Source organism: Pipra filicauda, unplaced genomic scaffold, assembly GCF_003945595.2.
Source record: "Pipra filicauda isolate LSUMZ 115617 unplaced genomic scaffold, ASM394559v2 scaffold84_size4826128_pilon, whole genome shotgun sequence".
Classification (NCBI taxonomy): Eukaryota; Metazoa; Chordata; class Aves; order Passeriformes; family Pipridae; genus Pipra; species Pipra filicauda.
In genome coordinates, this window is record NW_024105031.1 from 3,299,627 (window position 1) to 3,323,394 (window position 23,768).

At 37.0% G+C, this 23,768-nt stretch overlaps 1 protein-coding gene across 3 annotated transcripts in view; it reads left to right on the forward strand.

Moving 5' to 3' along the window:
- Nucleotides 1-22,147, forward strand: part of HACL1 (2-hydroxyacyl-CoA lyase 1) — a 25,615-nt gene extending 3,468 nt beyond the window's left edge. For 2 of the 3 annotated variants that reach the window (XM_027723823.2, XM_027723824.2), the window contains exons 3-17: nucleotides 3,867-3,907; nucleotides 5,161-5,241; nucleotides 8,863-8,935; nucleotides 9,422-9,499; nucleotides 10,474-10,568; nucleotides 10,978-11,090; nucleotides 12,745-12,880; nucleotides 14,030-14,135; nucleotides 15,514-15,597; nucleotides 15,885-15,986; nucleotides 16,906-17,060; nucleotides 18,455-18,613; nucleotides 18,906-19,013; nucleotides 19,613-19,799; nucleotides 20,207-22,147. In XM_027723823.2, coding sequence (XP_027579624.1) covers nucleotides 3,867-3,907; nucleotides 5,161-5,241; nucleotides 8,863-8,935; nucleotides 9,422-9,499; nucleotides 10,474-10,568; nucleotides 10,978-11,090; nucleotides 12,745-12,880; nucleotides 14,030-14,135; nucleotides 15,514-15,597; nucleotides 15,885-15,986; nucleotides 16,906-17,060; nucleotides 18,455-18,613; nucleotides 18,906-19,013; nucleotides 19,613-19,799; nucleotides 20,207-20,239 — 1,551 coding nt within the window. In that variant the 3' untranslated portion in view covers nucleotides 20,240-22,147. The other variant, XM_039390617.1, reaches the window with a different exon arrangement.
- The last annotated feature ends 1,621 nt before the right edge of the window (nucleotides 22,148-23,768 follow it).

Genomic DNA, 23,768 nt, shown 5'->3' on the forward strand with positions numbered 1-23,768 from the left:
GTAGGCCATTTAGCAAATATTCTAGTTTTAGCTGTGGTTATTAAAACAATTAAAATTAATGTCCTCATATGTCTGTAATTAACAGGGAAGACTGCTTTGCACTGCCAAATGAGATGCTGTCCTACTTATCACCCTTTTTGTCACTGTTCAAGAATCTAGCAGACAAGAAACATTCTGCTCTGTAAAAGATGAAATACTTTTGCTTAGTGGAATGAAAATTACATGAAGACTTGTTTAAGTATCAAAATGTCAGGGTTTGTCTTCTTTGGGGACTGGAAAAGAATGAATAAAGATACATCTTGTAGTGAGTTTTGGTTTGTTTTTTATCCTCATTGAAGACATAGAGTAACTGCTTGGCAGAGGAGAGGGTGAAAGGTTATATACAGTATATTCAAGATACACTCAATATTTACACATCATAGTTTTAAATGTCTAAGTTTATTAGTTGTGTGGTCTGGCTCTGGAGAATGTGTATACAGCTGTTTCCTTTATTGGTGAAGGCGACTGTGTATTATCTGAGATATATGGAAAATTAAGGGTTTTTTCCAAGGATTGAGTTTCTGCCTCATTTCTGGGCCAGATGTAGCAAAACCATTTCCTTGTAAAAGCGCTAAAATTCTAATTAGTAGTGCTGATAGGACACAGGACCCATAAACAAGTTAAAACACAGGAAAAAAATCTCAAGACAATAATCAAGCACTGTATTTATTGGTTGACATCAGTTGTGGAAAACTGACAAATGTTGTTGACAAAATTATCCTTATGTCCTTATGCTGCCCAGGGGGGTGGTGGAGTCACCATCGCTGGAGGTATTCAAGAAACGATTGAACCTGGCACTCAGTGCCGTGGTCTAGTTGACAAAGTGGTGACTGGTCATTGGACTCGATGATCTTGGAGGTCTTTTTCAACCTAAATGATTCTGTGATCCTGTGAAAAGCCCATAAAACTGCAGAACAGAAGACCAGATTAAAGCATGGAGTTAAAAGATAAGCAGTGCTACCAATAGCTGTAAGCCAGTCTCCTGTGGCCTGTAAGATGGCATAAGTTTGCCAGGAGCTGTTTGACCTGCATCCAAATGCCCTTTGAACACTGGAAAGTTGTGTTACAGCTCCACAGCGGCATGTATTTTGTGTATCTGTCCTGGGTAATTAGAGATTGCTGTGATTGTTTAGAAGACTGGTAACCCAGATGAATTTTAAACTTAAAAAAATCCCCTTTACTAGATTGTTACTTGTTAATAATGCACATTGCTTATGTTTAGTTCCTAATCTTTAATAATAATTATCACTACATATTCAAAGCAATCTCTTCTTGATATTCATAACCTGAGTTAGTTGTGAGTTTACGAATATGCTGGAGCTGGTGCAGCTGTCAGGGGAATTGAGAACCCTTCAGGAAGGGCATCTGGGACAAAAGTGGGCATCGTTTAGTCCACCTTACACATTCAAGATCTTTTTTTATAAGATGTGTTGGTCTCTGAACAGATCTAACCCCTTGTCCTCCATGCCTAGACTATGGACTGTATAGTGCAGGATGGTACTTTCCCAGGCCCAGACAGGGGCCTGATCCTGTTGCACATCTGTTGGAGTTTTTTTGTTCTGTTTTGGTTTTTCCTGTTGCTTAGCCATTGCTGCTCTACCCAAAACAGTGTCTTCCCAGAGCTCAAAGTCACACTTTTTCAGTGACAAGTTATTGGCCATTAGCAAATCATTTATTATTCTGGGACTGCTGCTTTCAACCTGTGTCCTTATTTGCAAGGCCTGGACTTAAGTTGTATGTGGTAACAGAAGACGCCACGTACCAAGCTCAGGTTCATACAGCAGGTTCTCTCTCATAATAAGTTGATCACAAGCCGTACAGACCAGTCCTGGAACACTGAACATTAGATACAATTAACATGAGGGCCTCAGACCTGCTCCTAGGAATGGCAGTACTATTTTACCTGGGCTGCTGGGTACAGAAATGCTTAACCATTGTTTACTCACTATGTTGTTTATGTTTGATTTGAAAACAGACTAATTAAACTTTGCTTAGTGTCCTTCTACTTTAATGGGAGGAACAGGCCTCTGCTTTGGCTGCAGTTCAAGCCCAGCGCTCATGGGTGGTTGCAAGCTTTGAGTTGAGTGCTTACATCTAGACTTCCTACATTTCTTCCTGATGTTGATTGTGGTTTTGTGGGCAATGGTGTTTTATCTGCCTACGTCCTTCTTGCTTGTCTGAGGGACACAAGGATCTGGTTTCAGCTGATCAACTGTCTTGTGACCATAACAGATAATGAGTGTCATTACTCACATTTTAGTGGTGAAGGTGCAAGATTCATCAGTAAAATGGCTCTTCTTTCTAGTATCCACACAAAAAAATCTTTTAAGTATGCCTTCAACATTATTTACAATCTCCTCTAAACACAGATATCTTTAGTCATGTTGCTTCCTTGCAGAATGAAGCAGCAAAAGTTTAATGGCAATTGACTATGAATCCAAATTCTATGTGCTGCTTTATTTTGCCACTCAGTTCTAAAACATGATTGCTGTAGAAACTCAACTCCATGCTTAGAGCTCCATTAACAAAATTTTTCATAAGACATACTCCAAATATTTCCAAACTTTTGCACATAGATATGTCATCAAATTGTTGTCTAATTCTTGAACATAAGTGACATTTTTCCTCTCTATGTCAGACGTGTATGAAAAGTACAAAGAGATTTTTCTTATCAGTGTATGTTTTTGCTCAACAATTCCCTATCCTAATGCTGCAAAGAAAATGAGGGTTTCTTATTGTGTACTAAGCTCCATGCTTTTGATCAGATAGTTGATCTTTATCTGTAGGATAATGAGGATATTCAAGGCAGTTTCTCCTTCTCTGTAAAATCTTAGAAACTGTGTTTTGACTCATTGAAGCTGAGATGAGTAACTGTTACCTAGAATAATTCATATTTTTGAGGAAAATATTTAGTAGCTTTGTAAACTTTTAGAAGGAGCTTTTGTGTTACTTATTCTTCTTATCACAAGAATGCTCAAATGTAACTAAAAAAACAAATCTCAACTCTATTTAAAAATGAAAGAGGCAGGCTCTAAGGTCAGGAGCTTACTTCAAAAAAAAGTTTACAAAAAATTGCAAAATGAGTTTTTTTCCAGTAAGTGTTTAAACTTGCTCAATTCAAGACAAAGCATGAGAATGGGAAAGAGTTGGCAATGTCATATGTCCCACTGCTGATAAGCTGTGCTAACACATGTTGTAGATGTTACTTCTGAGAAAATTATTCAAAACACAATTTTTCTTTAAAATGTCAAACTAGCTAAAGCAAAGTGTTGTACTGAAGGTGGAATGAGAAGTACTTCAGCAGGTCAGCTCAAAAAGACAATCCCTAATCATCTAATTAATTTCTCCAGTGTGTTAGTTCAACCTTTTGCTTAATTTCTGACATACAGTGAGTCATTCCAGCGATGGCTGGATTTCTGCTTGTTGTCTTTCTCTTGCAAATCCCTCTTCCATGTTAGTCCAGAATGCAGTGGAAGGCAGAAGTTTCATGCATTGTTTTAGTGTTCGGTGGTTTTTTTGTTTGATTGGTTTATTCTATCTTGTTGATTTTTTTCCTTTTCAAATCCCAGATATTCCTAATGTAATACTCTGTAACAACAGGAGCCTGAAATGTGGAGAGAAGTGTTAAGATTTTTCATATAAATCTTCATGAACGCACATTACAATGGGGAGGGAAAAGGGGTACTTTTGCTTACATTTAAACTCTGCTAATCAGGGAAGAATCTGTACCTCCATATTTCCAGTATTTTTGTTGAAAGTTATGTACAAGATGTTATGAAATGTATGCATAATAATAATTGTGTAATTAACTCCAATATTTTCAACAGGCCTGTTATGCTGCATCTGCTGTTGGATATTTGACTGGCAGGTACATTCCATATTTATCAATCTTTATAATATAATTTAGTAAATATTAATATTGTAATATTAACTGTGTTAGACTTAACAGAAACTAGAGAGGTTTGTCTGTTTTGGAGCTGGAACTTTTTAGTATGTGCAGATGTAGGGCAGTTAAAACGGAGCATGAATGCTAAAATATCAGTAAGTTATCAATATTTCTGTTGCAATGACTCAGAGCAAGAGCAAGGAGGTGCTTAAACTCATATAATGTTGACCATCTTATAACTTTCTTTATTTTTTTCCCTTTTGATATCTGAATAGTAGCTTAACACCGTTGGTATGAGGGGCAGAAATCACACCACCATTGTTTGCTGCAACTTGGTGGGCCTACTATACTTCAATCTCATCATCTGGGTGTATTGTTCAACAAAGATCTTATCAATACAGAGACTGATTGTATGCCTTCCAGTCTCCTGTGTGCTTCTCCTGACACAAAGTACTGCATTCTGCTCTTAATGTTGTTGGGAAGCATTCAGTGGCCTGTGACTTGTGCTTCTTGGGTATGGATCCTTTTCTAAACTAAACATCTGGTGTCTGCTCACTCAGAAGTGCAGACCCGATGATGCAGGTGGTCACTCCTTATTCTGTCTGTGTGACACCTCTGTTACACAGTTTTGTATTTTTTCTTCCTTTGAATAATCCTCTGGAAGTAAGCTGATTTTTTTTCCCCCTGATACGTAAGTAGTCTGTAAATCTGCTAAGGAATGCTCACTAGTTAAAAATTATCATTTTTTCTGTCATCACCTGGAATAACAAGTGCCTCTGCCTGAACTAAACTGTAATAAATTTGTGTTGAATCAGATGCACTTCTTCCTGTGTGAGCTTTGTCGCTGATATCTGCTGCTAAAGTGCAGTTGAGAAAACTGCAAACGTAAATGGTTTACCAAATTCCATATAAATGTTAGATGACGGAGTAAATGTGATTTAAGAAGTAAGGAGCTGTGTTAGGATAAGCCTGCGTACCTTGCAGACCTCTGTGTGGATGGCACGTAACAACTGTTCAGCTGCTGTTCCAGTTGGGTTGATGCAGCTAAATGGTTTCTGATTTCTCTGTCTGTCTTTAGTCCTTCATACAAATTCCTTGCCATTCATGACTTGTGATGACATGAGTAAAACTTTAGTATTCCATATTTCGGCATTTTACTAATTTTTGTTGATGATTTATTTGGTGTTCCATGTGCTTACTTTCCTTTCTCTCTCCCTCTTTTTCTCTTCATCTAGACCAGGGGTATGTCTTGTAGTGTCCGGTCCAGGATTTTTACATGCCCTTGGTGGGATGGCAAATGCAACCATTAACTGCTGGTAATTTAACTGCATTTTCACTTTAAAATTCCAATAATAGTGTATTGTTATTTGTTGCAGAGGTTGAGCTCCACAGTGTTTAGTATTGTACTTCCCCCCTCCCGCCCCTTTGTTGTTGGTAGTGAGAAGGGAATTCTTCACTTGTCAACCTTAAAAGTAATTCTGTTTCATTTTTTGTGATCTTATGGATAAAAATCTCATTTTTTTTGTCCTACCCCATTGTGCATATATTAGAAAATCTATCAGCATAGCTGGTTGTATGGATACGTTTGAAAATGAAGTTGATATTCAGCCTGTAATGCGTTATTGGTTGTGGAGATTGTCTTAAAGGTTCTTTCTAAATTTAAATCCTTATTGCCTTTGAATTACTGTATTTCACATGTAAACAGATTGACAACTGCATTGTTAATACTCCTATTTGCTTCCCACGCAGACATTTAGAACAATAATTAAGTATTGAATTAAAGGACGTACAGCGTGATAGTATTTACTCCTATAAACCTTCACTGAGACGTGACAACTTGAGCTGGTCTGTCACAGAAGAGTGTTCAAAAAGCTGTACTGAGGTATTTGGAGTGGAAGCTGTAGTAATACCTAGCCCGTGTGCTCACAGAACAGAGTGTGATCCAGAACAATGTGATCTGGAACAATGGGATCCGGAAAATTAAATTAGCAGGCGGTGATGGACAAGGTAATGGGAACACTAACAGATTGAGTCTCTGACATTTTGGAAAAAAAAAACACACTAGTATTCAAATTCTTTTTTAAAAAAACGAGTTTTTGAACAAAGTTTTGCTGTCACTATGTGTCCTTGGGTTAAAAGAAGAAAGATCGTGCGCAAATCTTGCTTTTGAACAGTTGTGAATTTGGTTATAAAAGGAATTGTTCATCACATTTACTTCTGGATTTGCAGCAGATATTTCTATTTTCTCACAAACTTTTTTTTGTCTGAGACAAGATCTGTTTACATGATCTTTCATAAACCTGTACTCCTGGCAAAAGGTGAAGGGAATGACTTACCTAGTTGGACAGAAAATTGGCAATATAGTAAGAAAATCAGTTTTCCCTGACCAAACCACAGTGTTTGCTGAATGATTTTTTCATTAGTCACATCAGGCTTGCCTTTTGCCTACCACATGCCAAAAGGAGAGAAGTAAACATTCACAAACACTGAATTTAGCCTAATGGAACTAATTTTCCTTGGCCCCTTTGTTAGTAGGCAATTCTATTGCATTCCCAGAAATGCTTCCCATTTACGGTTGGCTGGCATTGCCATTGTAAGAAAGGGTGCTGTGCATTGGAGAGAAGGACTAGGGATATAATAATATATAATAATATAATCTCCACACCTTTCTCCTGGGCATGTACTCCTGCTGCTTGCACTCTTGATAGCTCTGGTACTTGTCTGCTCCAACAGTCAGTTTCAGTTCATTATTCTGCCAAAAAGCTAACCCAGCAAAAATAAGTAAATAATGTCATGTTAGAGAAGTAGTCTAAATAGCTCCCTCTGCAGCCAGGCAAGCATCAAGCCCCTAAGTGAGGGAAAGAGTGGATTATGCAGCTGGGAGCAGAAGTTAGAGAGATCTTCTGCTCTTTGTGGCAACAAGGTGTTAAGTCTCCTGCTCTGTACCATCCCCTGTGAGGAAGTGGCATAACGAGACCAATTTGTAGGGCAAGGTTAGCCTTCATAGGTATCTCCTCTGTGTAATGTGATTCCAACACCTGGCATTGTTAATGCACTACAATGGCTCAGCTTTTTTTACTTCATGTTGCACAGAAGTAATCTGAATGTTGAACCTGACTCTGCTGGTAGTGACTTTAAATAACTCAGACTAAGGGATAGTGGTTAAAGCCCTGTCTGAGTTGTCCTCCTTGAGCCTGGAGATCCATTCTTCTGATTCCTCTCTGTTTCAGTCTCTTCCCGGTTTTACTTCGGTAAACTCTTTACCTGAAGTTGCAGTTGAAATTTTTTTTAGTTTAGTGAAATTCTCCTGCAAGTCTGTAAGATTTACTATTCTTATTAGTTTCATTAAAATCAATGCTCTTCCTGCCTCACTGTTGTTTTTAAGCTTCACTGTTGCTTTATAAGCACTGCTCTTCAGAAGTCTATAGTGTTGTGACAGTAGTACGATGATTTCTGTGGGGGGAAAACTTCTTTCTAGTTACAATTATGTAAAACTTTAAGAGCAGAACTAAATCTTTTCAAGGTGTAGCTGTTGGAGTTCACTTTCTAAAAAGTTGAGTAGTTTCATAATTATATTTCATTATAGGGAAGTAGTAGTTACTTTGACAGTGACAACCTCCATGTTCCTCTCACTTATAATTTCAAAATTCATTTAAATGTTTTAATGAACAAACAAATTCGTTACAGATGGATAGCTGTAATCACTTTGCTGATGGCAGGGAATAAGCAGAATAAAATGTGTAAAGCATACATCAAGTGTATTTTTCCATAAGAATTTTTCACAAAGGTAAGATACAGCCTGAAGTTCTCATTTCACCACCTCAGGGGATTAGAACTGAGATTTTTGATTTATGATGGAGAAATGGGCTGGTTATGAAGCTTGGGTCTAGATACACATATACCCAAATCTTAAAGGGGATTAAATTTAAGATTATGCTTGGAGCACACTGTAAATGTTTCAGCTTGATACATTATATAGATAAATGCAGTCAAAGGAAAGGCTGTATCTGAAGAGATACTGTTCAGCAGAAAAAGCCTAGAAAGCTATTGACCCAATATTTCAATTTAGTGTGAAGGAATAAGCAGATTAATAAGACATGTTTTTTTCCATTGACTCAGCATTTAGCATTTTAAGAAGTTTGACCTACAAATGGAATAAAAGACCAGTTTTTATTCCCTGTGTGAAAATAATTTATTGTATTTTGTGGAAATTATAATAAAAATTACTCATGTGTAATTTGTAACCTATATTGTAAGCTAATACTGTCTTCCACATATAGCCATGATCTAATTTAAGAGCAGGACTGCTTTTAAGTGTGTTAAATTTTTGTTAATTTCTTTGGGCTTTGGGGTTTTTTTACTAAAGACAAAATGCAGGGAGAAGTGCTCTCAGACAGTCAGCTAACTTCTGCTGTGTTCCAAATTGTATACAAAGAAAACCTAATCCTTATGAAAAATTGGATCCTAGCGTGCTTCTTAGTTCTAGTGCTTGTGCATGTTAAAGTACCTCTTATATACAAAATGTTTTGGACCAATCAGTACGTTTTAGCTTTTTAGATTAGATGTCATTCCACTCAAACCACCTTGTCACCCATGTTATCAAACTTAAATGAAAATTGCCTGCAATATTACTTAGTTTTAGAAATTTTATGATAGATGCAAGTCACTAAATATAGGCCAGATTGTCCTAAAACTAGTGACCCAAAAGCTGCTAGGAAGTCTACTGTCTGACACGCCAGTATTTAGAATCCACTCCTGTACTGTGCTGGTCATTGTCTATTCTTTTAGAGATCTGTGGATGCTGAAGGTGGGCGCAGCATCCTAAGAGCAGTAGGATTTGACTGTAAGGAGAACTTATAGATGTGATTTTAGCTATAACAAATGTATGCACGCTTAAGGTTCTTTGTTTTGTTTTGTTTTTAAATATACTTTTCTAGGCCTTTGATTGTTATCGGAGGTTCTTCTGACAGAAACCAGGAAACCATGGGAGCTTTCCAAGAATTCCCACAGGTACACAGACATACAACAGAAAGGTTTCAGTTAAATAATTGATGTTGTTTCTTCATTATTGTAGGAATAACAATCTCAAACACTAACATTTCCTAACAGACCCTAAAATGCTGTTGATTTGCTCCATCTACTGGTTTAAAGTTGACAGTGCGTAAATACAGCAGATTGCCTGGAATCTCTTTGTACATACTCATGTAATTTACCTTTGTCTGTTCTGAAATGGACAAAAGCAAAATAAACTTTCCAAAAAAAGAAACACCACTTTCTAGAGGAAAAAAAACCCAACAAACAAACAACTTAATCACTCAGAGGAATGAGTATGGTTTTGACAGTTTCCACCAGCGAGCTACTGCATTTTTCTGTGGGGAAGTTTTCACCTTGTTGCTTTTCATTTGGCATTTCTTTCATTTCATTCATGTTGAAATCGGATGGAAATGAGCAAATCACTTTGATAAATCGATATAATAGTTGTTTGCATTTATTCAGGTTGAAGCTGGTAGGCTGTACAACAAACTATCTGTCCGCCCAAGCAGCCTGGAAGTTATTCCTGCTGTCATTGAAAAGGTATGAAAAAATACAAACTTGGCAACTGAACATCAGGTAACTGTCTCCTTCTGTTTAAGTTTTGAGAGTTTATTTTTGTGTAGTTGTTACTCTAAGCAGTCTTATCCTGCAGATATGAGGTGATGGTTGATTGAGTAAATTAACAACCAGGGAGATTTTTCCTAGGAACAATGCTATGGAATAGGTTAGAAAAAGATTCTGATCCAATCTGATCCCTGCAGTGTTTTTTCTTAGCTTCAGGCAGGAAAATTTTTATGAAATAAATGCTTTTAGGGAGAGGTGCAGTAACTAGAAATGTAATACTATGAACTTCAGCTGTTATACCACTCTCATGTGAAGGAGATTTGGAAGGGGAGGCAGTGGAGATGGTTGTGTTTGGATTTTGAGTTTGGTTATTGCTTTGTTGGGGTTTTTTTGAGACTGAAAGAAAACACATCCTTATCTCAATGCTTCAGAGAGGATTAGCAAAGTCTCTTGGTACTGCTGCAGCAGCAGTGCTTCAGCCTTGTCAGCCTAAATTCTGCATACAATGATACTGTTTCCAGAAGTGCAAATTCAGCAGAGCATCTACCTGCAATAGGAGAACTGGAATCAAAAGTAATAGAAAACTGAGGCATTGGTTATCTTGGTTTTACTCTGTTTGTACTGCTTTAAATAGAATTCAACATGAATGTTTAATTTTGTTATCTCCAAACATAACAGCTAATACTGCAGTTGTCTCATTTTAAATTAAACAAAGAATTTAGACTCTAATACTGTACATCTGCTGAAAGGCTCCAGCAGGTATATAAGGGAAAATGTAAATAGCTATCAAAACTTTAATTTTTTGGTATAAATCACTCCATGGAAGCCTTATTCATCAGCAATATGAGACTGTGTACCTTCTCTACCTACAAAAGGGTTTTCTGGCCTTCCTAAACTATTTTTAAAATCCTGTCAAACACTGATTAAAACTGGGATTATCTGTTTCCTAGGCTGTAAGAACCAGCATATATGGTCGTCCAGGTTCCTGCTATATTGACATACCTGGGGACTTTGTGAATCTTCAGGTGAATAAGAACTCTGTCAAGTGCGTAAAGATTACATTCATTTTTCAAGTCACTGAATAAAAGAAAATAAGAGTTATAAATTACTTTCGTATTTTGTTTTCCTAAAGAAAGAAAATGCAGCCTCTAAATGTAATGCTCCATTGTAAATGTGATGCAGATTACAGTTTGTAAAGAAATGTGCAAAACCAGAACGAATTAATATGGTAATATAATCATGTCACTCTGTAAATCTCTGGAACAACACTACCTATAAGATTAAAGAAACAAGGAAGAAAAACTTCAAAGCCTATTTAAAAAAAAATTCTATTCTAATAAATGCTGTAACATGGTGTGTAGCAACTGCAATTTTATGCTAAGCAATAGGTTTTATCTTTCAACATTTCTTGTTTTGCATTTTTAAAGAGCCTCTTTTGTTTTGCTTTTCTTCAGGTATGTGGAATGCTGCTTGCCACCTCCCATCAGCATGGCTGAACACTCTGCTGTATCCAAAGCAGCCTCTATCCTTGCTCTTTCCAAGCAGCCTCTGCTAATCATTGGCAAAGGTAGCATGCTTTGATGTAACTTTGAGCTGTACAAAAACCGAGACAAGAACAGTGACCAAGTGATTGCTTTTCCTCAGAAGTGTTACTCACCGTCTTTTCACCTCTAGTAAAACAAACAAACAAACAAAGCAACCAGTAGAAAAAACACAAGCTTCTTTGGAATTTGATGTTAAAATCTGCTCTGGTTTTAGAATATTTTTGTTCTGTTTTATAGCTGTTGTCTCTTTCATCTAGTTTAAGAGAAAAGTCAATCGATAAAATAGAAATTTATGTAGAAAAAAATTGGATAACAGTTGTCTTTAAATCTAAATACCAAGGGATTGCTTCCAAAATTCAAAACAAATTCTCTTAGATTACAGGAATTATATTCTCTGCCTGATGCTCTGGTATATATAGCAAAAATAAGAATAACCAAAGGTCATTTTTCCATTTGGTCTTACTGAAAGTGCCACCCTACCTGTGTGAGGATATAAAGCAACACAGCAGGTGTTGCAGTTATTGCTGTTTTACAGACTTTCCATTCTACTTTGCCAGTGTAATTAATTCCTAAATTAGAGGTGCCCCTGGCAATAGAGGATAATTATTCTCTGTGCTGGTTCCCTTGTTTTGTCCCTCCTTGTGGAATGTTAGCCAGTGCAGTGGTGCTGAAGATACAGGTCAGCTTGGAACAGAAGCGAAATAACCAGCTTGTTTAACCCAGGGTATTTTACTGCAGATGTGGGAATGCTCTGTGTCTGTGTTTAATTAGGGAGTGTAATGATTGAAATGAGATGGATCTTATAATTGATTAGGTAATGAAATTGAAAACAGAATCAGGAGATCAGGAGAGGTTATGGGGTTTTTTTCTGTGTCTGCCTTGGTAGACATGAAGAAGAGGGTGTTCTTTGAAAGTGAAAGGTGGAAATCAGTCCCTCAGAAATACATAGATCTGTGTTTTGTTGCCGTCAACAACTGAGAATCTACTCAACAAATGTATCTGGATTTTGTGCTATATATTGTTGTTAGCAGAATTTTTGAAATACATACAAAAGTTTATTCTTCAGGATTTAAGTCACTGCGCAAGGACCAGTCAGTTATTCTAGGGCCTGGGCAAGCTTAATACAGCAGCCATGTACTGAAGGTAGTATCACATTGAATGTGTGCACGAACACAAACCTTTTTCAAGGCCTTCTTTTGGCTTCTCTCTTTTCATTAGAGGCTTGTAGTAGGCCTCTTTGGACAGATTTCTGTGGAGCATAGTACAATCCACACAATGGAGCATGCAGGGGGCAAGCAAGAAATGACATGACAACACAAAGGCCATTGCTTGTTGCTGCTGCAGAAGCCTCTGCCCCATAATACCAAACTTTACCCACTAAAGATTGTCATTCTAGATAAACAAAATCTCCTAACAGAGAAATAAGTAAATAGTTCAGCTGAAGTCTTAAAAAAAAAAACAAATAAAAACCCTTTTGACAAAAATATGTGACATTTTAAACCCCAATATCTATGGGTTTGAATGTTAGGTTTTGAGTTCTTCAGAATGAAAAATGACAGGCAGCTTTCATAATGGAAAACAGTACTCTTTCTGCCAATAATGTAATCAGGTTAATTGAAGTTCAAGAGAATGCAGTTGGTTTCTGTAGTATTAAGCAGTCTCTTTCATTTCATTCAGGTGCTGCTTATTCACATGCTGAAAACAACATCAGAAAGTTGGTGGACCTTTGTGGACTGCCTTTTTTGCCTACGCCAATGGCAAAAGGAGTAGTTCCTGATAACCATCCAAATTGTGTAGCTGCAGCAAGATCCATGTAAATATAAAGCAAGGCTTCTCATCCTAACATCTGAGAAACAGCTGCGAATTTTGGTGGTCTACAGATGCCAGGGAAGACAAAATGCATACAGCAAAAAATTTTTCAACCATGTTTTGCACCTCATTGTAGAGCACTGAAGATCTTACTTGGAAAGGGACAACATGTTTAGGTGGATCACTTTAGAATGCTGACCAGGAAGATACTTTATATTAAAGCTAATGTTCTGTAACTCTGAAAGCTATGGCAAGTAGATAGATGAATGTAGCTAGTATGTGTTTTATAACATAAAATGGAACTGGCAAACAATTTATTTTAAACAGCCACTATACAAACTACTGGCTCTTTATTTTAACACTGTAAACAGAAGCTTGAGATGCACACATTGCTGTTGAAGTTCTGGCCATCTGCTGTCTCTCTGTGGTATTTGCAATACACTATCAGTAAATTGCACTTTATTTGTACAGAAAAATAAGGTATTTCAAACTACACTGAACGACTATGTTTAAAGTCATTTGTAAGAGCTTTTTTTGGCTTTTGGCAAAATTAATGTGAATGGACTGTAAGAACCCTACTATGTATGAATATGCACAGAATCAGCTTGCAGATGGAGCATTTATATACTCTGAGACTAAAATATTGTCCACTGCTGAGCATCTTAGCTTTATCACTGTTAAGTGTGCTGTTAAAAAAAATGGAGAATAAAAAAGTATAGGAAATGCTATCTACCCATCTGAAAGGTAAATTAACAGGTGACTAAACTGAGAGGTCCCCAAATCTTAATTTTGGTACCCACTGTTGGCAGTGTCACAACAGCGAGTGTTTTGCTTTAACCTCAGCATCATTATAACATCTTGTTAGTCTCCTAATGCAGTGATTCCTTTCCTAAACATTAGGAAAATAGTAATCAGTAGTATTAGGAAAATAGTAATCAATTTTCTTCTTAAGTTCCTAAACTCAAGAACGGCTTGGTGATTGGCTGGGTAAAAGTATACAGGTTTTGGAGCTAAGCAAGCATCTTAGAGGTTGGAAGGATTTTATGTATATCCTGGGTTTGCTGTGGTGATTAGGATTGCTTCTAACTTTGTAAAGACTATTGAATGTAATAATAATTCCTTGTTTTCTAATCCTTTCATTTCCTTTTATTAGGGCATTACAACATGCTGATGTAATCATCTTGTTTGGTGCAAGATTGAATTGGATTTTGCATTTTGGTCTTCCACCAAGGTTTCGACAGGATGTAAAGGTTATTCAGGTAAGCAGGAAAATTATTTTCACTTAAAGCAAGTCTGAACATTGCCTAGCATTGCCTAGAACAGTTATTGTAAATTATTTTGGTAGTGTATTTCATGTGGCAAATACTGCCCTACGGACAGTGCATATAGTTAATGATAACTCTCCAGAAATACTTATGATTTCTTTAATAATTTTTGTTACTTCCTTACTTTTTTCTAAGAATGGCTACAGCATTGTTCCTGCTGTCAAGAACTTGGTGCTGCTGTAACGAGGAGGGGAGACACTTCTAAGTAGTTGACTAATGCAGGATTAGACTCATGATACTTTTGTGGTCTTTGGAGCATTGGAATTTCCATGATTGAAAGCGAACTGTCTTTGAAATTGTGAAATCTCTCATACTGTTTGATGCTCTCTTATCTGAATTTTTTTGAAATAGAATTGCTTTCAGATCCCAAGTCAGTCATAGTATAAGAGGTCAGTAACTCTGAAATGTTAATAAGAAAAGAGGCAGAAAGGCTATTTAACTAATTAATATATTTGACAATCTGCCAGCTCTTAGAAAAACAAGTCTTTAAATTGTTTATGTCCTTAAAATCTCCCTAAGAGTCTGTGATGAAATAGGAGTAGTTGATTCGGTGTGCTGGCTGGCCTGCTTACACTGATCTGGAACATGATCTCAAGTTCCAAACTTTGCATCTTTTCTAGAGCAATAGCATAAATTTTTAAGCTAAATTTTTACAAATATACATCTTATTTTTACAAATATTAGTTTTACAAATTTTTCTGAAGACTGTAAAGAAAATCTTTTTTTCACTGTCGAAGATTAGTATTAAAGTACTGTCAGTTCATAGTCTATGTGACCTGGTCATAAGTTAACTGTCCATGTAACCTCGGAGGTTTCATGCATCACCAATAAAGCAAGCGGAGAAGTTGCTTCGGTAGTTGCGACTTACTTTTCAGTTTCTTCATGCTAGCTAAATTTTTACTGTCAAGTAGCATTCACACAATTTTCTGAGAAAGAAAATTACTGCTTTGTTTAGACTTTAAGGGTATACCTAAACCTTAGATTTTTAGTTCTCATATAATTATCATTAAAATCACCACCTTCTTCTTCTTAATGTTCTAATAAAGTTCTGTAGTGTCTGCAAGAGCTTGAAAGATGCAAGCAGTCAATTTTAAGGATATATATGAACTTTTATTAAAATGGGTATGTACCATAGGGTTTTACTTTGAATAAAGGATTTCCTGATGTAATTTAAAGGAAAGGCAGCCAAAACAAGGTATAAGGACGTTAGACATGTATGTGTGTTAGACAGTGTTCCTTACTTGAACTGCAAAAAAAACCAAATCTCTTTGATGTCCTCGAGTTAATGGTGGTCTTTCTTTTTGAAATATAGATTGATATTTGTGCAGAAGAGCTGGGGAATAATGTAAAGCCAGCTGCAATTTTATTAGGTGACATAAACGCCGTGACTAAGCAGGTAACGTAATGTCCTGTGTCCTCCTGTTTTGACTTTAATTTCCTCTGATCCATATAAAGTAAGTTGCCAGTTAAAAGAAAAAAAAACCCAGCTTATTAAGGAGAACCATTTTTCAGGCAATATACTCATACTGTGCCTCCAGTCTATTCTCAAATAATACGCTAAAGATTCTGATTAGTGCTCCAGTGATTGTGCTGGGATCTTTCTTGGTAACGTTATTCTTGATGCTTGTGTTGTTTTTTAAATATGTTGAAAGACATCTTTGCAATATTTTAATATTGTTCCAGCTCTTAGAAGAATTCAGCAAAAGATCATTCAAATATCCTTCTAATTCAGAGTGGTGGAAGAGGCTAAGAGTGAAAATAAAGAACAACGAGGAAAGATCAAAGGTAGTATTAAAGAGAAGATTTCCCACTTTAACAGGTACCGATACATTGTCAGTTTTGTCCCTGGTCTATATCCAACCTCCTCAATTACTTCTCAGTCATGTCACGCAGACTTTGAAAATTTATATCATTCTGGTACAGGCTTACTCTTCTCAGGCTTATGAACTGTTAGTTAAATATTATGGGTTAAATATTCTATTATTTTGTATAAATTCAAACTGTGCGGAAGTCATGGAACTTTGGGATTGGGCTCTTAAAGCCAGTAGTAGAAGACCACAGCGAGAGCTGCTGCATTATGGGCAGTGACTTCTAAGCAGTGGACAGATACTACAGGTACATCCAAGTACTCCAACTGGGAGCTAGTTTATGTAAAGGTGCATCTTAGACATCTTCTGTAATTGTGCAATTTAGCAATGCTGGTCTAAGTCTAATATATGCTAAAAACAAGTAGCTATTAAGACCAAGAGACCACAGGTGTTTGGTATATGCCTAGTTTTATGCAACTCGTTTTCTGCAACTTCAGATGCATGTTTCCAGGACTGGGATCTAAAATTCGTTCTAGCAGATCACTCTTTTAAACTACCTCCCAGCACACAGATGACAGCTCGCTTAGGGTTGTCAGTAGTCAAACCTGCGTGCAGAAAAATGTCACATGCCTCTCAGGTTAAACTGAGCTGTAATAGCTTCTGTTAATGATAAGCCATGGAAGGGTTGCTAAGCTGGTTGAGCCTCTGATAAATATGTTGCGTCACTAGGATAGATACAGAAGGAGCGACCTTGATGTAGTGCATGGAAAACCAAATATTTCATCCTTAACTAGCAGAGTGCATTCTTATTTCCGTTGTTATTATTTGCATGTCTCAGTTCTGCACCTTATTATAAATTCTATCCATAAGAGTTACTAATATCTCTTATTTTTAAGGGATTAGCATTACAGAAATCCCTGCCTATGAATTATTATACAGTCTTTCATCACATCAGAGAAATGATACCCAAGGACTCCATTTTAGTAAGTGAGGGAGCAAATACCATGGACATTGGACGGACTATGCTTCCAAATTACTATCCCCGTCAAAGGTGTGGTATCTTTTGTGTTGTGCTGACTCAACAGGCTAGATCTATGTATAAATATTTTCATTTAGCTGAGAAGTATGATGGTTCAGAATTTTTGTAATTCTTTTTAAAGGTTCTAAATAAAAAAATCGAAGTTTAGGATGTTGGGAAAGGGGTTAAGGAAAGTTTTCCCCCTATATACTGATGTTCTGTCATAGATTTTAACATTTCTCTGCATGCTCTGCAACAGAATGGTGTTGGTTGCTCATTCTTTTGTGGAAAGTGAGTGAGTAGCATCATGTTGTATTCCCTGACCTAGATGTTTATTTCTGTGCTCAGAGTCTGTGGTAAATTTTGATTAAAAATAAAAACAATCATTGGAATTCTCATGTTGGAAAGAATTTATATGAAGAGTTTTTCTTTGAAACACTTCAAAATAGGGAAAACTTGAAAATTGGATTATATATTGGACATGCTTTCATGTAAACCTCCATGCCTAAAACGTAGGCACTCATATTTGGACGTGTCACTTTAATCATTGTGTGTAGCCTCTTTTAACATAAGTAGGAACTAAGTGCTGTTTTTCGAACAGGGGGAAAAAGTGAATTTTATCTGGTGATGTGAAATTTCTCATCTGTGAAGCTTATGCCTGCTTGCAAAAGTAGCGCTAAACTCCTAAATAAACCTAAATACTTCGTAAAACCAAAATGCTTTGTTAACAAAAGACAACCAACAGCCAAAGAAAAGCCCACCCAGTAGAGTTGGGGGAATAGTTTGCATCTTTTTCCCCCTCATTTAAAGTAAGGACACAGTAATGTTGATGGTTGTCTCTTCAGATTACATTGCACATATCTGAAAGCAAATTTGAAAAGTTAACCCTAGAATAATCTAGTTCTTTATGTACTTTTGTATCCATTATGTGCTTCTGACTGAAATGATCTAACTTAATTATAGCTTTCAATTTGATTTCAAATTGGTTGAACAGAAGACTAAAATTTGAACAGCAGTATTTATTCAATGGCTTTCAGATGGCTTGTAGGTATATTTTCAAGGAATTAAATATAGAAATATGTTGTCTGTCTGTCTCTACAGTAATTGAATGTTTTTGAAATATTGTTACTATGCAAGCTAAAAGCATATGAGGATAGGTCTTTATTGTAGTACAACTAGGGTACAAGAGTTCTTAATTTTAATTAGAGTTCCATTGTATTTATATCACTTTAAACATTTGCTGTCTTATCAAATGATTGGTTGAATATAATAATCTGTACATCTGGTATCTCCATATACCAATTATTTATGAAACGATATTTGAATAGTGTATGGCACAGTATTAAAAGTACAGGTAAGTCACCATGGATTAATTGAAGAGGCTGAGTAGAAATAAATGGATGGTAATTCTGTATTCTCCCCTTTAGGCTTGATGCAGGTACTTTTGGAACTATGGGAGTGGGGCTGGGTTTTGCTATAGCAGCTGCAATGGTAGCCAAAGACCGAGCACCTGGAAAACAAGTCGTCTGCATAGAAGGAGATAGTGCTTTCGGATTTTCTGGGATGGAGGTGGAGACTATTTGCAGGTAACTGGTTTTTTTGCTCAAGAAGAAACTCTTCATGTATTGCCAGGATCACTTCAAATCAAAGCCAAGGATGATGCTTTTAGATGGGGTGCCCATAAAGCACATCAAAACAGGCCAAAAAATACAAATGGTAGTTTTTTATGTTGTTTTGACATAGTGCTCTACCAGTGATGATTAGATCATTTTTCAGGTGAAAGTGATTTTTTTTTTAATTTAAAGAAAATTAACACTTCCAACATCTTACAGAAAGGGGCAAGTATTTCAGAATTCTTCCAAATATGTCTTTTTGTAGGTACAATTTGCCAATCCTGATTATCATAGTAAACAACAATGGGATTTACACTGGTTTGGATGCAAATTCCTGGAAGGAGATGCTAAAGTTGGGCAATCCTGCTACATGGTAAGCATCTTCAAAGTATGTCCTGTTAATTACGAAAGAAGTGACCAAAATGGTCATTCTCTTCATTGCTAATGCTTTGTAATCCAGATTGAAATTACTTTTAGGAAGTGAATTTAGTCCTGGGCTAAGTTCATATAAGTAAGAACCAGTTACCAAAAGCAAGCAGCCAACCGAATTCCAGACTGTTATTTGCACAACAGTGCAGCAGAGAGATGATTCTCTTATTAGTTGTCTCAGGTTCCTGCAGCAGTTCAGGCCACACAATAGAGAGTTCGTAGTGGGCTAACATTCAAAATCACAATAATCTCCAAAATTACCTGAGTTCTAAGTGTACACTGAACTTCTGCTTCTGGAGCTGAGATCTTTGTACAAAGAGAACTTGGTTAAATGTCTCCAGACTTTGGAATGTCTCCAGAAGGTGAAAATGAGCATGGTACCCTATGAACATGGCTTAAGTGATATAGGAACCATAGTTCTTCCAGCCCAGAAGAATTCAACAGGCCAGCACAAACATCTTGCACTTTAAAATTGGTGCTGAAGTAATTAAATTGGTCTGTTGGCAGTCCCTGCCATTAATCAGGTTTTCCATTTTGTTACAGTGTACCTCCTGTTTCCCTCCTGCCAAATTCGCGCTATGAAGAAATTATGTCTGCCTTTGGAGGTAAAGGATACTTTGTTAAAACACCAGAAGAACTGCGGAATGCTCTGAAAGCAAGCGTGGCTGACAAGCAAACACCTTCTCTTATAAATGTAATGATTGATCCGCAATCCGAGAGAAAGAAACAGGTATCTGTATGTTTTCCTTTGGTTTTTTGCAAGCTTCATGTTGATGAGTTTCTGAAAACTTTGGGAAGTATCACTTAAACCACAGAGTAGGCAGAGATAGTTGCAAGGCAGAAATATTGTGTTTAGATTTGGGAGAAGGGAGAATGGGTTCTTTTACACTGTGCCATCTGCTTTCCTTGTTACTTGCTTGTTTGGGGTTTTTTCCCCCACTGGCTGTTTTCAGTGCATGGTGTTCTTCATGACTGTTTCCAGAATTTAAGGTTATTTCTTTTCATTCTTGACAAAATGAGAGGAAACGTTTTTGAGCAATCTTTATATCCTGTGCTTTCCATCTGGTAGTTAACTGTTCCTCTTACTCCTTGTCCGCTATGGTTTTTATTCTTTGTTGGTTTGTTTTTCTCTTCCAGGAATTTCCCTGGCTGACTCGTTCTAACCTGTAGTAGAAGAGAAAGATGATGATGGTGCAAGGCAATATGTTAAACTAAACTGATTTGGTTTCTGGAAGTGGAACTGATACAACTGTATTTTACATAGGCATTGGAACGAAGTGGGATTTAGAACTGCTATTAGAGGAATCTTTAAATGCTAAAATGAGCTAATTGTATAATGAGAAAGACACATATGAATGTATAACAGGCCTTCTGGCAGATTGCACAGAAACACTGATAATAAAATTACATAGTTTTTCTTTTACTCAGTAATACCCATCATTTTTGAATTAAAATCTTGGATGTTCTGGATGAACAGAATAAGCTGAGGGTTTTATACTGACTGAAACATGGAAGTCTTTGACAGTTTGCAGCTATAGTAGCTTCATTTTTAACCAACCACCAACATGATACTTGTTAGAGACTTTGTCCTCTAAGGACCAAAACAAAGCATCTTCTTATGCAAAAGTCTTGCTTGCTCTCATTATGTGTCGAAACTCATTGCACTGATATTAGCTTCCTAATTTTACAGATGCTTTTTCAGCTTCTATTAAATGTAGAAGTAGCGTATTAAAAATCCAGACTTACTCAAGGGCTAAACTTCTGTCTACTGAATTTGGTTTTGTTAACTGAGACTTACGGTGCTTGTTGGAAAATAACGTCTTAGATTTTTGTTTGAAGCTTTGCTCTTCACACAGACACCATCATCCCTGTAGGTTGAAAAGCTGGCTGTATTTATTAGTGAGATTTCCAGGATTAATAGATTATAAATCTTTATAACTAGAAGTATTTAAACAAAAAACATTACCACCACCATCAAAACAACAACAACAACAAAAAACCACCAAAAAAGTCCCAAACCAAACCAAAATTTAAAAAAATCCCTCGCCAGAGCAACAATACCAGAAAAGTGTTAGACTGAAGCATAATGTTTGTTTTTGCTGGCATCACAAAGCAACCACCAGTGTTCATGCTACAGCTGGCTAATTATGCAATAAAGATTCTTCATATAATTTTCTCACTGTATAAAAATCCAATGTCCGTCTTACACTGACTGTGATGCAGAGGCATCACAGTGTAATTTACTGAGACATTAATTTAAAGCAGATAATTGGCCTACCTGTGGTTCTGTCTACTGTGTTTTCATCTGTTTTTGCGTCTGACAATCAGACTCAGAGCTCAGACTTTAAAAGTGAAGTAATTCTTTCTCTATGCCTCTGTCATGGTCTACAGCAACTGCTATTCAGGAGTACTAAGCACTTATATTTACACCGTTCTTAAATGCACTGGGAGACTCTTCGTTGTTACATTTGCAAAAGGGAAAATTCTGTCTCTGATTTGGGTTTTGATTGCCTTGTTTTCTGTTATTCCATTGACAATAAGTGTTAGTTAACTAGTGGAAGGCACTTGGATGACCAAGGAAGAAGAGGACTGTGCTGGCAGGGGATCATGGCCTCCATATAAGTTTGTTGCAAAGGCTTGACTTGTTGGTTTTTGCACTTCAGTCTGGGACTGCCACGAGGCCATGGGTTAATGTTAGGCAGGAACGTCTCTGCACACTAATACAGGAAGCTAATATCTGACATGAGCAAGAGTACCACGGTCTGACCAGAGGCACCACTGCCCGTTACGTGTGTGGGAATTGGGAACAGCCACGTGGCACTATGAATGCTTGAGTCAAGAAAGGTAATATTCTTAGGAAGGGCAAAAAAGTGCAAAAGGATAAAATCCTAGAGTGGATATAACTCACAAATGCAAGGCTGCTGAGATGCAGAGTTGCTGTGTTGTCTAGAGTACTCTGCAAGGAATGTGGAACAATGTTGGATCTTGTTATTGATTTTTTTTAATTCTTTGTTTTGTCTCTCAAATGGATTTTGATATATTGCAGTGATTAAACACAATCTATTATGATGGTGTAAAGAGTCTGTAAGAATTAATGCTGGAACTGATCACAGGGGAGATAATTTGCGTTGGATAAGCAAATGGATAAATTCTTGTTTTACACTTGAAAATGAATAAAAAGTGTCGACATACACTCAGGCAGTCATCCAAGCTAGAACTTCACAATGTCTGAATACAAGTCCCTCTTTAATGAAATCAGCATATTAAAAATATATATTAAAAAAAAAATTACACTTGCTCAAGTGTTTGAAAAACTTGTTTTCTGTCTCCTTTGCACGATCATTAAGATCATATGCATGTATGGCATTTTATAAGCCTTGGTGGTGGGAGGTGCTGATACCAGTACTGGTGGACTTGCAGGCACACCTCAGGTTCCAGCCAAAGCAATGCATTCTTCTTAGAGCAAGGAGACATGGCAGCTGGGATTTAGGTATGAAAGCCTCCCTAGCCAGGCCATGAACTTTGTGCCTGCTCTGCAAAAACAGGGATATCATTCAAGTGCTCAGAAAATAAGTAAAAATTATGTTAGGTAAAATTAATATTTCAGCCCTACCAGAGATTTAAAGTTACCATACCTAAGCAGCTAATGCTGGGCCTTGTTCTATTTAGTTGAAATCAGTGAGATCTTATTACTGGTTTTAGTGTAAAATCTGTTTTTTCTCAAATTTTTCATCCCTGTGTGCCAAATCATGCCAAACTGCTGTTTGATAAGGATGTCTTAAATACAAATGATTGAAACTTCAAAAGTAGGACTTTATAATGGAAATGCTAATGCAGCCTTAATTACAGTTCCCTGATTCTGCAAAGGATGCTGGGAAAATGCACTTGTCTGGTTTGATTAGGTTCAATTATCCTGTGTTTGGAAGATGACAACCCTGGCATCCCAGAATGACTGGGCAATGTGCAGTGCCCAGCCATTTTCTACGGCTACCACAGTAACAGTGTGCCCTGGCCTTCCAAACTTGAAGCACTGTAAAAAGACAAAGCCTCTCCACCTCTAGCCTGAACCAGCATGTCTTGAAATCAGCAGGAAATTTGTCATCAGCTTACAAAAACAGGGCAGTTTTAAAAGGTGGATGTGGATTGTCCAACAGCTACAGTGCCAGAGAAGTCTCACTGAGTTCTGCTTGCTGTAGTGTCATGGTCAGCACTTGTGGCTGTCCACTTGCTTAAAAAAAAGAAATAAAACCAGCAAGCAAATTTGGCAACATATTGCTACTTTCTTCTGTTCTTCTGTGACCTATTTCTTTGCCTATCTCCAGCTTTTTAATGTTGCTTCTTTTGTCAGGCCTTTGGATAAGCCCATGAGTGTTTATCTACTACTGCTCCCCAAGTGGATTCAGCAGCTCTGCTCCTGGCTTTGCATTCTGCAAGGCAGAGGATCCCTAAATATTTAGTGCCTAGAGGTATCCAGGAGAAGAGAGGTAAACAGGGATGGGAAAATGAGGCATCATACTATTTTGAAGACAAGGTATATGAAGCTTTTTCAGGCCCTGATTTGGCAAGGCAACTATGCACATACTTCATTTCAGGAGCTGCTTCATTAATTTCACTTGCACACCTGAGGTTACACTCATCATTCTTTTCCTGAATCAGTGGCGCTCTGGCCACTCATCTGATAGAGATCCTCTACAGGAGA